This window comes from Apis cerana, linkage group LG5, assembly GCF_029169275.1.
Source record: "Apis cerana isolate GH-2021 linkage group LG5, AcerK_1.0, whole genome shotgun sequence".
Taxonomy (NCBI): Eukaryota; Metazoa; Arthropoda; class Insecta; order Hymenoptera; family Apidae; genus Apis; species Apis cerana.
In genome coordinates this window covers 5,257,517-5,270,744 of record NC_083856.1, presented here as the reverse complement: position 1 = coordinate 5,270,744, position 13,228 = coordinate 5,257,517, and the positions used below count along the sequence as shown (strand labels likewise).

The 13,228-nt window shown below is 35.4% G+C and overlaps 2 protein-coding genes across 11 annotated transcripts in view; one reads left to right on the top strand and one right to left on the bottom strand.

The window, feature by feature from the left end:
* Positions 1-13,228, bottom strand: part of LOC107996570 (radial spoke head protein 6 homolog A) — an 81,368-nt gene that overhangs the window by 6,524 nt on the left and 61,616 nt on the right. Inside the window, exon 1 of one of the 3 annotated variants that reach the window (XM_028666080.2) lies at positions 1,689-2,445. The exons of the other annotated variants lie outside the window; for them this stretch is intronic. The gene's annotated coding sequence lies outside the window, so the exon portion shown is untranslated. Of the gene's footprint in view, positions 1-1,688; positions 2,446-13,228 lie in introns of those variants that run through there. 3 annotated transcript variants of the gene reach the window in all.
* LOC107996569 (papilin) overlaps positions 3,751-13,228 on the top strand; it is a 124,765-nt gene continuing 115,287 nt past the window's right edge. For 7 of the 8 annotated variants that reach the window (XM_062074596.1, XM_062074595.1, XM_062074594.1 and 4 more), the window contains exon 1: positions 6,281-6,640. In XM_062074596.1, the coding sequence (XP_061930580.1) occupies positions 6,618-6,640 (23 nt within the window). In that variant the 5' untranslated portion in view covers positions 6,281-6,617. Of the gene's footprint in view, positions 3,920-6,280; positions 6,641-13,228 lie in introns of those variants that run through there. The other variant, XM_017054677.3, reaches the window with a different exon arrangement.

Here is a 13,228-nt window from a genome sequence, read left to right as displayed (position 1 = left end):
CATTTTTGTAAAATTTATGTATAAATTTTTGATGAATCAAACGAAGAATTTGTTTATATGTTTCTAAATAAAATTTAAAAGATCTTTCAATAAAATATTAAATAAAAAATATTTATTTAAAAATAACATAAGTCATGCAGATTTAAAAAAAATAAGGTAATAAAAAAATAAAAAATAAGATAATTTACATTAAATATCGTATCTAATTTTCATCATATCATATTATTAAAGAAAGTTTGATTTTATTCGATCAAAGAGTGTGTAAGTGCTTGTGAGCTTACAGTTTCATTTAACAAACGGAATAACCTCAATCTTCGTTTTATAATGTTATCCCGGAAGCTTATTTACTGAAATAACATTTCTGCTTCGTTGTAAACTTTCCTAGATTCAAAATATAATTTGCATTATATAAAGATAAGAATATAATACAAGATAAAGAAACGATGATATTATTAACAAATTTTTTATCAATACCTTCCAGTTTTAATTCAATATTACACAAATGCATTTCATTCTATTTTATTTTAGATAAGTTGGTTTCAAAATAATATTTCTTATCCTTTTCTAAATCGTGATCTTTTTACAACTTCTGAAAAATAATTTAAAATTATTATATTTTAATACAGCACATATATTAGGATCTAATAGTTTTTAATCATAATCGATCATAAATAGTGATTCAATAAATTTCCATTTCAAAACTTTTACCATAAAAATATACGAATTTTATCATTGAAGGAAAATCAATAGGGACGAAATTTCGAACTGATAGGAAATCCTGGCTGCAGCTTGACAATCACCACGCACTAATTAACTGAACGCAATCGCGTTCGGTAATCAGCCATCGATGGGTTTGGAATCGTGGGGATTACAGAAACTCGCGCCGCTATCAGTTAGTCGCACGTGCGACGCGATTTGTCATCAGGGAGAATTCGTCAATGAGGGATCGGTCAACTAGAGGAAGGGTGAAACCACGCCACGTGGCGAATTTTCGATGGTTGAATCGCTAATAATTCCAGATCTCGTAATTTCGCGAACGATATAACAGGTGGTGATTGCCAGAGCATTTACGTGACGGAAATGTGACTATTATTGATCGAAGATCAATGTTTGCATAGATAATATTAAAAAATTAAATGTTGAGAAAAATATTGAAGTGATATTTCATTTACAGGTTATAATTTATATTGTGTTGAAATAAATATAAATTTTTATATATTTTTATCAATTTTTATGTTTCGTGGAAGAAATCTTGATTAATAATGGCTTTCAAGAAACAACTTTTTTATTTTGTTAAATTTTTATATAAGAATTAATTTTCCATATTTCTTCCATAAAACATAATATTACACAATATAGTTAATAAAATATTCGATCAAATACACAATCATTTGTATAACATTTACAACATAGATATCGGATATCTCTAATATAATATTTATTCACAGAAAATATACGAGAACAAGAAAAAATTAAAATCAATAAAAACTTATTACGACATCAATAGATATCGATCATAAATATCGATTTGTAAAAGTGTTAAAAAATATATAACATTTGATTCACAAATATAAAAGATTCATAACCTTCAAATATAAATTTTTATAAATAAATCAATACCAATTCAACAACTATATAATTGCAAATAATAAAATTTTAATAAATATTGATAAACCTTCATCACTCACCGACATTTCTAATCACGAGCAATATTCAAAGTATCTAGTGACAATTTCCGAAGATATATTTCGTTCCTTCGATATATATTCTCTCGATAATAACTTAATCCATATCCATCAACTATTACTAACAACTATCGATATCTCGAATCGATCGATATTCATTATATAATATCGATCAGGACCTTGCTTCTCCTTCATCCCACGCTTGGTGGCGCAGTTGTCATTAACGTTGTTCCGTTTATTTCGATCGTATCCAGTAATGAGGAATAATTAACAAAACTAGAGGTTGGAGTGCGATTAATAAAAGGTGTGTGTTGACGTCGCGATCGAACGTTGTCGTCGATCCGTTAATTCATCCTCTGTCGAAATTGAATCGGTGCATATTGTTCGCAGTGGGCACGAAGCGTGCATTAATTAACAAACGGACGTTAATGTTCGTCCACTAATCGTGTCCGTTGAATTTTGCGCGGTATCGAACCCTGACGAAATGAAATTCACGCTCGATAACACGTACGAGGCACGTTTCTAATTATATTACATTAATGTGCATTCTTTCATTTTTTTTTTTTTTTGCTTTTTTTTCAATTACAATATGGATTGATTACGTTGTGTAAAAGTTTTGTTTTTGCGATTTAGGTTAGGTAAGAATAATCCCGTTAAGCGATGCTATAGAAAAATATAAAATATGCAGAAAATATATAGAATTAAATAAAATAAAAGCAATATTAAAATTATTATACATTAATTAATATATTAATAACATGGAATATGTTATATAACATGAAATATTTATAGCTACATGTACACTACATATACACTGTATGTATGCGCGTATGTATGGGTGTGTAAAACTGTGAACGACTGAAAAATTTTTAATTATCATTTTATTCTACCAAGAAGTTTGAAGTCTTTAGATCTATCATCTGGAGAAATTTTGTAAGTAAAAATAATATTTTAAGAATATTATTTCTTAGATATGGGTTGAATAATGATTCTTAGATTCATAAAATTTGAATTTGAAATTTTTTTTACTTTAAAAATATTTATTTTGTTTAAAATTAAAATCTTAACAAATTTTTTGATTTTATGAGTCATTTATTTATTTCTTTTTTTCACTAAATTTATATTATAATTTATAAATTATATAAATAGTTATATATATTTATAATTTATAATTTATTTTCATTTAATCGATATAATTAAACGATCGATATTTACAAAGAACAATAAAGAATATTATAAATCGGTAGTTTTCGCTTTTTATTTTTCGCATATATCGATGTTGATATACGATTTAAAAATAAATCATTCTATCTTATCATAAAAAACCTCATGCTATTTATTTAACCTCGTTTCTTCAAGTTCGACCCAATTTAAATCGACTGCATTATCACTTCGTTCAAAATATTACATAATAGTACTATATAAATACAACATTAACTACATAATAGTTACAATTTCAAAAATTGATTCGATAGAAATCCATTATTCAAACATAAATATTAATCTTCCTTCAAAGATTATCCCCGCTTCCTGAATCTTTTTCTTTTTCAATCTGTTTCTCAAAATTCACTGAAAAAACACCTAAGGCGATCCTCTCTTCGAAGAATCATCTCTTTCCACTCTATTAGATCTACCCTGTGAACAAGATCAAACCGAGTGCAACGAATTTCTTAATCAACCGGATGTATAGCCCGGAATTCAAGTGTGCAAAAGAAAAAGCACCGTCTCCACGGTGTTTGCAATTTTGCGGGGGCGTTTGAGTATGAATGAGTAAGAAGTCCCCACCAAGCTACTCACTCCCACCCTCCTACTCTTCTCTTCTTCCCTTTCGGTCCTCCGCCCTATCGTTCCTTTTCGTACCCTCCCCTTCACCTCTCCTCATCTCTGCTTCCAACTCCGTATAATATCTCTCTCTTTCTCTCTCCTCATTCGTCTCTCCATAACTCCTTCTCTTGTCTTCCTTTCTTTCTCCGTCCGTTCTCCGCTCTCCCTCTTTCCCTCCCGGCTCTCGAAAGCGGCTCTATCGGGGGTCGGTTCTCTCTTCGCATACCGCGTTTCTTTCGGTCAGTTTTCTCTCGTGAGTTGCACGCGCGCGTCCTTTACCGAGGACTCGGTGCCGTTCTCTCGCACGTCGACGTGAATTAACGGGATAAGAGAGGAAGTTTTTTTTTTTCGAGGATTCCCGCGGGACGGGGAATTTCGCCATCCGTCATGACGCGCCATCGATGCACATGGTTAGTCCTAATGGATCGATTACATCGTTTCTCTTTTTTCTTTTTCCTTTGTGGATAATTCGTCTGGAGATGCTGGCGAACGGGATGTTGGATAGAGAAGATTAGTACTTTTTTTTAATCATTTATACATGGTGGGAGATGAGTGGATTTATTGTAATGTCGAATAGTGGAAATTCGAATTTATTTATTTATTTATTTTGTTATTTTAAAAATATCTTGAATTGTGATTACTTCGAATCAATTTGGTGGATGTAAGTCTGGTGTCTGATGTTTCGGTCGCTAGTGTCTCTAGAAAGATTTTATTACGGTTAAATTATTAATGGAATTGGACGTAATGATAGTTACAAAAATTAAAAAAAAAAAAAAGTAAAGGGGATGCTATGAGAAATAATGTAAAAATTAATTTAAAAATCTGGAATACCATGAGAATGTTTATAATTTAGAAAAAGCATAGTTTATGATTATATTTTAATTTCTTCATAAAATTCAAAAAATTCTAGTTTATCGGGATTCCTTTCTAACCACAAGACTGAAACATAAAATTCAATAAAGTAAACCGATCGTGAAGAAATTTGAAATAAAACATGGAAAGAGAATTTTCAAATTAAAATTGGGGGAAAAAATTCCAAATAAAATTCCAAATAACTGCAAGATTGATTTTCGATGAGTCGAACGATGAAATCTTGAAAATTATCAATCAAGAAAATAATAAAATGTATGAATGATGCTGAAAGATGGTCGTTAATGATTTAAAAAAAAAAAAACGAAATTAAAATAGCGTGTTCCTCCGCACAGTGGCGGAGCATCGAGGAAAAATTCGAAGCAACCCGGTCGGAAAAAGAAAACGGGATTGAAACTGGGAATGGAACGGTGTACGAACAATTGTGCCTCGTAGGTTGTTAAAACGATTTACAGCATGTCCTCCTATCTATTAAATCGTATCGTTAAAACTTCCTTGCCCTCTCGAACTTCTTTGAACCTCTGTGTTTGTATTCGAGACACGTTGCTCGCTTTCCGCTATGATCGAAAATAGGATCCAGAGAAGATTGCGAAAAGCTGATCGCACGAACGATCGTTGGTAACGCAATAATCGTCATTCTGGATTTAATTTACCGTTTAATTCAATGTTCTCCAACCTCTCTCTTTTCTTTCCTTTCGATCTTGTGTTCCGTTGCTGAGGAATTGTTTCTGTTTTCTTCTGTCGCTGAGAAATTCTCTCTCCTTTTCTCTATCGTTGGGAAGTCGATAATTTTCATTGCTGAACAATCGTTCTTCTGAGAGAATCTTCTCTTCCATCGATCACATATTCCATTATCGAGGAATCTTCGTCCTTTTCTTTCGATGACCGAAAGAGAACCGTCTCTTCTATCGATCGCTTATTTTATCGTTAAGATATCATGTCGCCTGTTACTATTAATGGGCCATCCAGAGAGTAGTGCGCGTTCCATTATTCATCGACTATCACTACGCGGATCGAATGATCCGCCCATTCACTTTTCATTAAGACATTCGAGTGAACGAACTGCTGAATCAATTTTCAGAATTCATTGCTCTTTTTGTTTCCTTCTTGAATGTGTCTTTCTGAACGGGTCAAAAGAAGACTCCCTCTGAGAGTTTCTTGGAAATTTTTAGGGTTATTCGATAGGCGTGCGTGGGTTTTGAAATGAATTGTGCGTCTTGGTGTCACAGTCACGCTGATTGTTTGCGACGAGGAAGGAATTTTTGATGAAGCTTCGCGTATCGAAGTATGTCCATCGAAGTGGAGTGGATTCTTGGAAATTAGATAAGGTTAACTAATTGTAGAATAGATTATGATATACGATATAAATAGTTAATGATTCTTCGATTGATCTGAACAATATTTTGTTCATGGAAACTAAGCAAATTTTTTAATAATATGATAATTAGCGATGCGTAAGATGTTCTTTTTCGACAGGATAGATTGTTTTTCTAAATATTAAACGTTCAAAAAAAAAATTTCCCGAATGCAACAGTCGTGAATATATTTACCAAACGATTAGCAAAAACGAACTAACAAGATCCTCAAACTAAAAACATCGATGCATTACCTAAATCATGCCTCGAAACACTTGTATCGTCATATCGTTCAATCTCGTAAAAAAACACCATCCAAATCGAATTTAATTCCAATCAAATTGCCATCACGCTTCGAAGAAACCCTTGATACTAATAAATACAAATAAGAGAAAGAATCGAAGCTGAAGAAGAGCATCACATCGATAAAAAAAAAAGCCATCTTCGTTTCGTTGGAAGCGACGTAAAGATTCCAAACTTTGGAACGAACGAGATCTCTGTACACTTTTTATTAATCCAATATACGAGAGTCGATGCATAGATATAACGATTTGAAACGGTTTAAAAGAGAAAAAAGGAAAAGAAGGAAGAAAACACGATGAAGCGCAACAGCCAATGAAAGAGAAAGAGAAAGAGAGGCAGGGAGAAAGAAGGAAGGGAGAGAAATTGACGGTGACTTGAGTGTCAGAAGGCCGCAGGCTCGTGGTCCCTGACCGGTCGACGCAGCCTCCTCCCGGTTCCAGAGAATCAGAGTCACGTTCAGTCAGTGGCCGACTCCCGTCCGCGGAGGTGGTGCGCGTTGTCGTTCCTTCGGCTCCATACACCAGTGTCGAGAGGGGTTTTCCGGTTTCCAAGCCGTGGTCCCGGCCGATCTTCAACGGGAATGACGGCCATCAGGAGCACGTGGTTAGTGGAATATTATATTTATTCTCTTCGTATTTTTTCTTTCGAAGAAAAGGATTATATATGTACATATAATATATATATATATATATATGGGTGGGTTGTATATGTTAAGAGTTTACACTGTCGTTAATTAATCGCGATAGAATGAAATCGATAGATCGATCGAAAGGATTATTATTATCGTTGTAGAACTATTAAACTTCGTTTCTTTTCGATTTAGGATAAATCGTTTACGATACGGTTCTTCTCTCTTTTTTTTTTTTTTTTTTTTTTTTTTATAAGGTTTGAGCGACAAAGAATCGTAAAAATTCTAAAAATAAACGCTCCACGCATTTTTATCAGACTCATTACTACGCTTATCCTGGTATTACGCCATATACGCCCGCCTCGTACAATTGTGACATAATTACGAGGCCGCGCGCCGTTTTTGCCCGCTTCTTTCGCCTCTTTTTCGGCCTTTGTCGCATTGCCACCGCTGAGTAGCTTTTTTATTATATACGCGTATATATACGAGATATGTTACGGTTCATCGAATAAAAAGATAACCTCGTGCGTAAATGTATAACGTGCTTTCTCGTTAATTTGTTACGTCGGAATTAGAAGAGCTCTTTTTTTCAAGAGATAGTATCAATATGCTATACAAGTTGAGAAATATTTGAATCTTGAGCGAGATATTTTGATGAGTCACGAGGAACATTCGTCCCATTGTATTTATCTAACGATAGCCGTTTCTTTATTCCATGTTTCATATTTGAAAAGAAATTTCTTTCGAACGTACTCTGCTGTACTGAAAAATAAACAGAGGATTATCATAATATTGTGTTCCTTAATGGTAACCAGATCCTGAAAAGTTTTTCTATTAGTTTACAAATTAAATACGCAACACGTGTACGTACACGAATTGTATGAATCGACGAAATATGAATACCGTGCTTGTTAACCCGCTATTATTGAAACACTCTCTTCGATTCTATTTTTAAAAATCTACACGCGATAAATAAGATAGCCTTAATCCGTATCTAATCTAACATTATAAAATTTCCTCGCATTTGCGACGTTTCCTTCCGAAAAAAGAGATCCCAGCTTCGTACAAAATAATTAAGTCGTAGGTTGTACAACCACGAGGTAAACGTTTAAAATTTTCTCATGTTCGTTTAAATCTGTCCTTGTTCCTCTCTCTTCTCTCTCAAAAAAATAAAAGAAAGAAAAGAAAATTGCAACATCAGATACGCAAAATCCACGAAGCAATTTTCGAAAGCGATGAAAGAACGATAGGCGGCCCGATAGAGTTTCAATTAATCGAAAGCATGGAAAGCGGTTTTTCCCAGCCGCTTTTCCGTCGAATAAGGCACGATTTTAAAAGCGTAAAGTAGGTTCACGTGTTTCCGTTCCGGCGTTGAAACTTAATTGAACGGTCGGGTGTTCGGGCCGGAGGACCTCCCTCCGTGTGAAAATTCACCGAAAAAAATCCCTTGGATCACCCTATGCGCTCTCGGATTTTTACCATCCTCCTGACACACAATTTGCATGCGCGAGAGAGGGGTAGACCCTCTGCCGAGTTGCTCGAGATGCGGACATGTGCGCACCTCTCCCCCACAGTTTCTTTATCATTTGTCAAAACGCTCCAGCAACGCTCGTTGTATTGCGTCATGTGTCGTACGATTCCTCCTTTTTTTTTTTTCTTTTTTTTCCTTTCCCTCTTTTTGTCTCTCGTGCACGCAGATAATTTCTTTTCTTTGAAAGAGGAGATAAAGAGGGGTTGGTCACGTTCGATCAACGAGCTCGCGTTAGAATATTTCATCGTTGCTCGCTGTTTTGCTCGCTTCCTTCCCCTCTTTTTTTCCCAAACATCGGAAGTTTTCTATCTCGCGATCGATCCTGGTCTTTCCCTTAGTTAGTTTCATTCGTTAGTAGTGGAATGGAAAATTATTGCTTAGATTAACTTTTCTTTTCGTAATTTTAACGTAGGATATTTGTTTATTAATTGCTATTTATTATTTCGATTAATTTATCGGAAAATATAAGAATATTATGGAGAGTTTACGACGCGAGTATGTATAAATTAAATATTCAAATTTCTCGTGTCATATAAACGTAAAATATAAATATATTGCAAAAAAGAGAGACGATTGTTTATTTAATTTTTTTCACGACAGCACGTAGTGTTAATTAGGAAACAACTTGTGCAAAACTCGTCTCGACAGCACGATCTTCTCTTGCATCATAACAAATGCGTTCAACAAAATATTTTATATTCGCTTAACGAAAGTTTTTGTTTTCGCCTCCGTTTCTTTTTCCCTTCCTGGAATCAAAATTCAGGAAATTTGAAATTAGTTAGAATGTGGCAGAGTGAATCACATATTTCTTAGTATCTCTTCCTGCTAACTTCCTCTTTTCGCGGAAAGAGAAAATTTTTATACTTGTATTTTTCTCCTATGTAATTATATAAATTAAACAATTCAATAATACTTTAACGAAATTGATTGAATATCACGTTTATATAATTATCATTTTGAATCATTAGAAAGATATGTATTCCATCAAGAATTAAGAAATTGTATCTAACTAGCATTTGATGCAACGATATCCACTTAAAGAGCAATTAAGATCGGAGGAAACTTCCCACGTAACTTTTGCACGCGATATTAATAACGAAGTAATCTACTCCTCCTATTTATCCTTGTCGTCTTTTCCAATTTTTCCAACAACTCGATAACTCAAAAATCTTCTTCCTTCCCTCGTCATTCGGCCCAAAAACTTCTCTTCATCCGTTTATACCTCTGCGAGTCGAATAATCAAAGATGATCAATCATCGAGCTAAATATTCTTTCGAGATCACTTATTCATACCGTTCTTCGAGAATCCTTTCACGAATCGATCAATTAATCGATACAAAACCACATTCATCTTTTTCTCTCTACCAATTAAACAAAAAAAAAATCCTCCAAATTAATAAAAATCCCTCGTTAAACTCTTCACTTCCCCAAATTGACACACACACCGATTACCAAGATAATCGATCGATTATCGTCGACGACTCGATTACCGCGATTGTTCAAATCAATTCGATTCCATATATTATAGCGCGGGAGGAACAATTATCGCGTTTAGCCCGATATTATCAAGACATCGAGGCGGCATAATTGAGAGCTGGCAATATCTGGCCGGGGCGATAATAATCGGTTAATTGGGAAGTCGTAATTCCGGGGGGGAGGGGAGGGCGAATAGAATCGCGAAACCGGACCGGCGATACGTTTTCATACGATTTACGGTTATAACAGTACCTCCACCTGCGGTGTATAAAGGGTTATTGTAACTCCGGCCGAGCTTTCAGATACCATTCTCTCTGGCCGAGCCGGTGGCAGGACAATGGCTTATGCTAATTCCCCGCCTCTATGTAGATGTCCTTTCCGACTCTGTACACCGGCTACGCGTGTAATACGTCAGGTTTAAAATTCAGCCCGGGTCACGCTCGCGGCGAACGGAAGATTAACCATCGGAGCTTGCAACGAGAAGGAGGGAGATACGGGATTTGAGGAAGAAGAAGAAAAAGAGAGAAATTCGTGATTAATCTCACACGAGTCGTCGCGCGTTTTCAAAGCGGATTCGAAGGATATGAAAGTTTCGTATGGAAGTTCGATTTCGTTGTTTAATAATACGTATTGAAAGGTATGATTGGTTCAAAGGGGAGAGAATTTATAAGGATGGAGAAAACTTCTCTTTTAAATTCTCCATTCAACTGTTTGTCGTTAAAGTTTGAAGGAAGAATAAGGGAAGAAGAATGATCTTAGGCGATACTTTTTAATTTTCGCAATAATTTTAAAAAAATTATTAAAACTTCTATATGAACTTTTTGGATAATTTCACAGGAATCGTAGGATGGAAAATAATTTTGTTTCGAGATGTATGTTAATTAAACGAGAACCAGTATATAGCCAGGCCCCACGTATAAATTATCATATTAATACGAACGGATGTTTATCGAGGTTTGGTCTCCAATTATAGATAAAAATTTACAAATCATGATGAAGATTTCTTGTTTTACCAACTCATTAGATTCGCGCAAAGATATACGCGAACGATATATGTATATATATATATATATATATATATATATATATATTAGTGGTATTTCGATTGACGTTAATTTAATTTATTAATCGGAAATTTCGGTTTCGAAACGTAGGATTTTTCCAGCAAAATAGACCGTGTCATTAATAACACGTTAACAGCGTCATCAATCAGCCGCCATTTCAGGAATTCGCGGAAGAAATTTCTGTTCTGACTCGGATCATCGGTCTGTCTCCCCGCACACGTTCCATTTGTACCGTTTATGACACGAATATATCGCCGGTATGGCCAAGGAATCGTTTCGTTCCGTAATATTCTAGGGAGCCGTGCTCCTGACGTACGAGACCACCCTCGCAACGAAATAAAATCGTTGGAAACTTGGAAGCTCTAAATCTTGATAGGAACTGCAATTACCGCTTGTCCTGTAAGATTGTTCCGAGATCTTCTTTTTTCCAGTTATCTTGATCCTTCGATTTAATTATATCCCTTTTGCGAACTTGAATTTTCAATTTTCTAATTTAAATAAAATTGGAAGATATATATCGATGATAACATTGGTATCGACCTTCGATTTAATTTTTGCAACATGCGGAAAAAACAAGTTGAAAATTCAACGTTTATAAAAATGGTCGGGCAATTTAATAACTTGGGAATAGGGAGATTTGGTATTTTTAAAATTCAAAAACTCCAATTTTTTTTTTTTAACCCACAATCGCGCGTCACTTAATTTCTCCACGCTTTCGAGGATCACGCGACAAATTGAACGAGCTAAACGCGTCTGTGAGAACCGATTCGAAGCCATTTAAAACGATTAGCCGAGGCCGCGTTTCCACTGTGTCCCTCCACCCGGAGGAAACGATGTCTGTCAAGGTTAATCGCGCTTCCAGCCTCGGACAAGTGTCTGCTCCGTCTCTCCGTCTCATCGGCTGATCTTACGCCTCTTGACTCCTGTTTTCGTCGAAATAAAAATATTACAAATTGATACCCTTTCAAATTAAGATTAAATTAAAATTACCGTTCAATCGGAACTCGTATCTTCCTTCAAAAATATTCTCCACTCTCTTATAATCTGCGTTCCAATTTTCCCAACGATTTTCGAATTCCTCGATGACGAAAGAAACAATGATTTTGATTAACAAATTACAAATCGTTCTTTGCATCGAATGCTCGAATAATTTAACAAAAACACTCAGAATGAAATTCTAAATTTAGCAATTGCTCGTAGAAACGGACGAACACGAATCGATCCGTATTTTTCACGAGTCGGTGTCTCGGCTGGTAACGGCAAGTCGCGGACAATCCCGTGTTTCGCCGAGTTATTTTGGCTCCCATGGGGAAGGCTGTTATTTCTGTTCCATAAGTTAATACGCGCAGAGAGCAGCCCCCGTCCAGGATTCTTGTTCTGCACACTGCATCCACCTCCTTATACCCGTGGTAACGAAAGTATTACCGTTTATTTATCGTAGCTACTCCAGGCAGCTACTACTTGTTTGTCGAACCGAAATTATTGTTTTCCCGCCCGTTGCTGAACCGTTTGCACGGTGTCGAAAACGCTAACTTTGATCTCCTCGAAGAATACTATTTTGTCTAGCTGGATACTCTATTTACTCGCCGCTCCGTTTTTGGAACAGAGTTGATTTCGATTATTTTCCGTGGAAGAGGGTTGCCTTCTCGGTTGCTTTGCGATTCGTGGAAAGGGAGTGGAAAAGTGGATTCGTGAATCAATGTCTTATTTCGACTTTGTTGTTTTTTCTTTTTTTTGAATTATCGGTTTGGTTTCGACGTGTAATTTATTCGATTAATTATATCGATTTTCGAAATTTGACGAAGAAAAACTGCGCGTATTCGGTTAGAGGGAGCAAGATTCTCGCGTTTGAACGATCGAGAACCGTTTCTGAGAGGGTAAACGATTAGCATGAATTAATAAGAGGGACTGCACTGACGTTTCTTTGATGCGGCCGACTAAACGTCCCTTTTAGCGGTTGTGCGTGTATTGCCTTTAATTGCCACCTATATTCCTCTGTGGCGAGCGAAACGAACGTTGGGCATTCATAAACTGTAATTCATCGCTCTTGACAAAGGATGATCGAGATGACAAGCTGATTTTAAGGAACGTCGAAACATTGTGAAGGAAATATCCTTTTCGAGTCGAAAGAATCACTCATAAGATCAACCAGCTGAAATCAAAAGGTTAACGTAATAACACATTATTATTATTATTCATAATTACCAACCAACACTTATAATTAGCTTTCTCATCTTAATCGATGAATTACGGCTCATCGCAATTGTCGTATTACGTTACGATATCATCGTGAATGTTAATCTTGCTGTACATCAATATCCCAAGTTTTTAAAGTCGTTTTAATAATTCGCCATCGATTAGCATTTCTAAATAGAATTACAAATACATGGCCAATCCTCGTGTATCTTTAACCAATAAAATTTACAAGTTCTAGAAAAAAAAGAAATTCACCGTTTTCTCTCTCTCACTTTCCGCCTTTCTGTAATTCGATA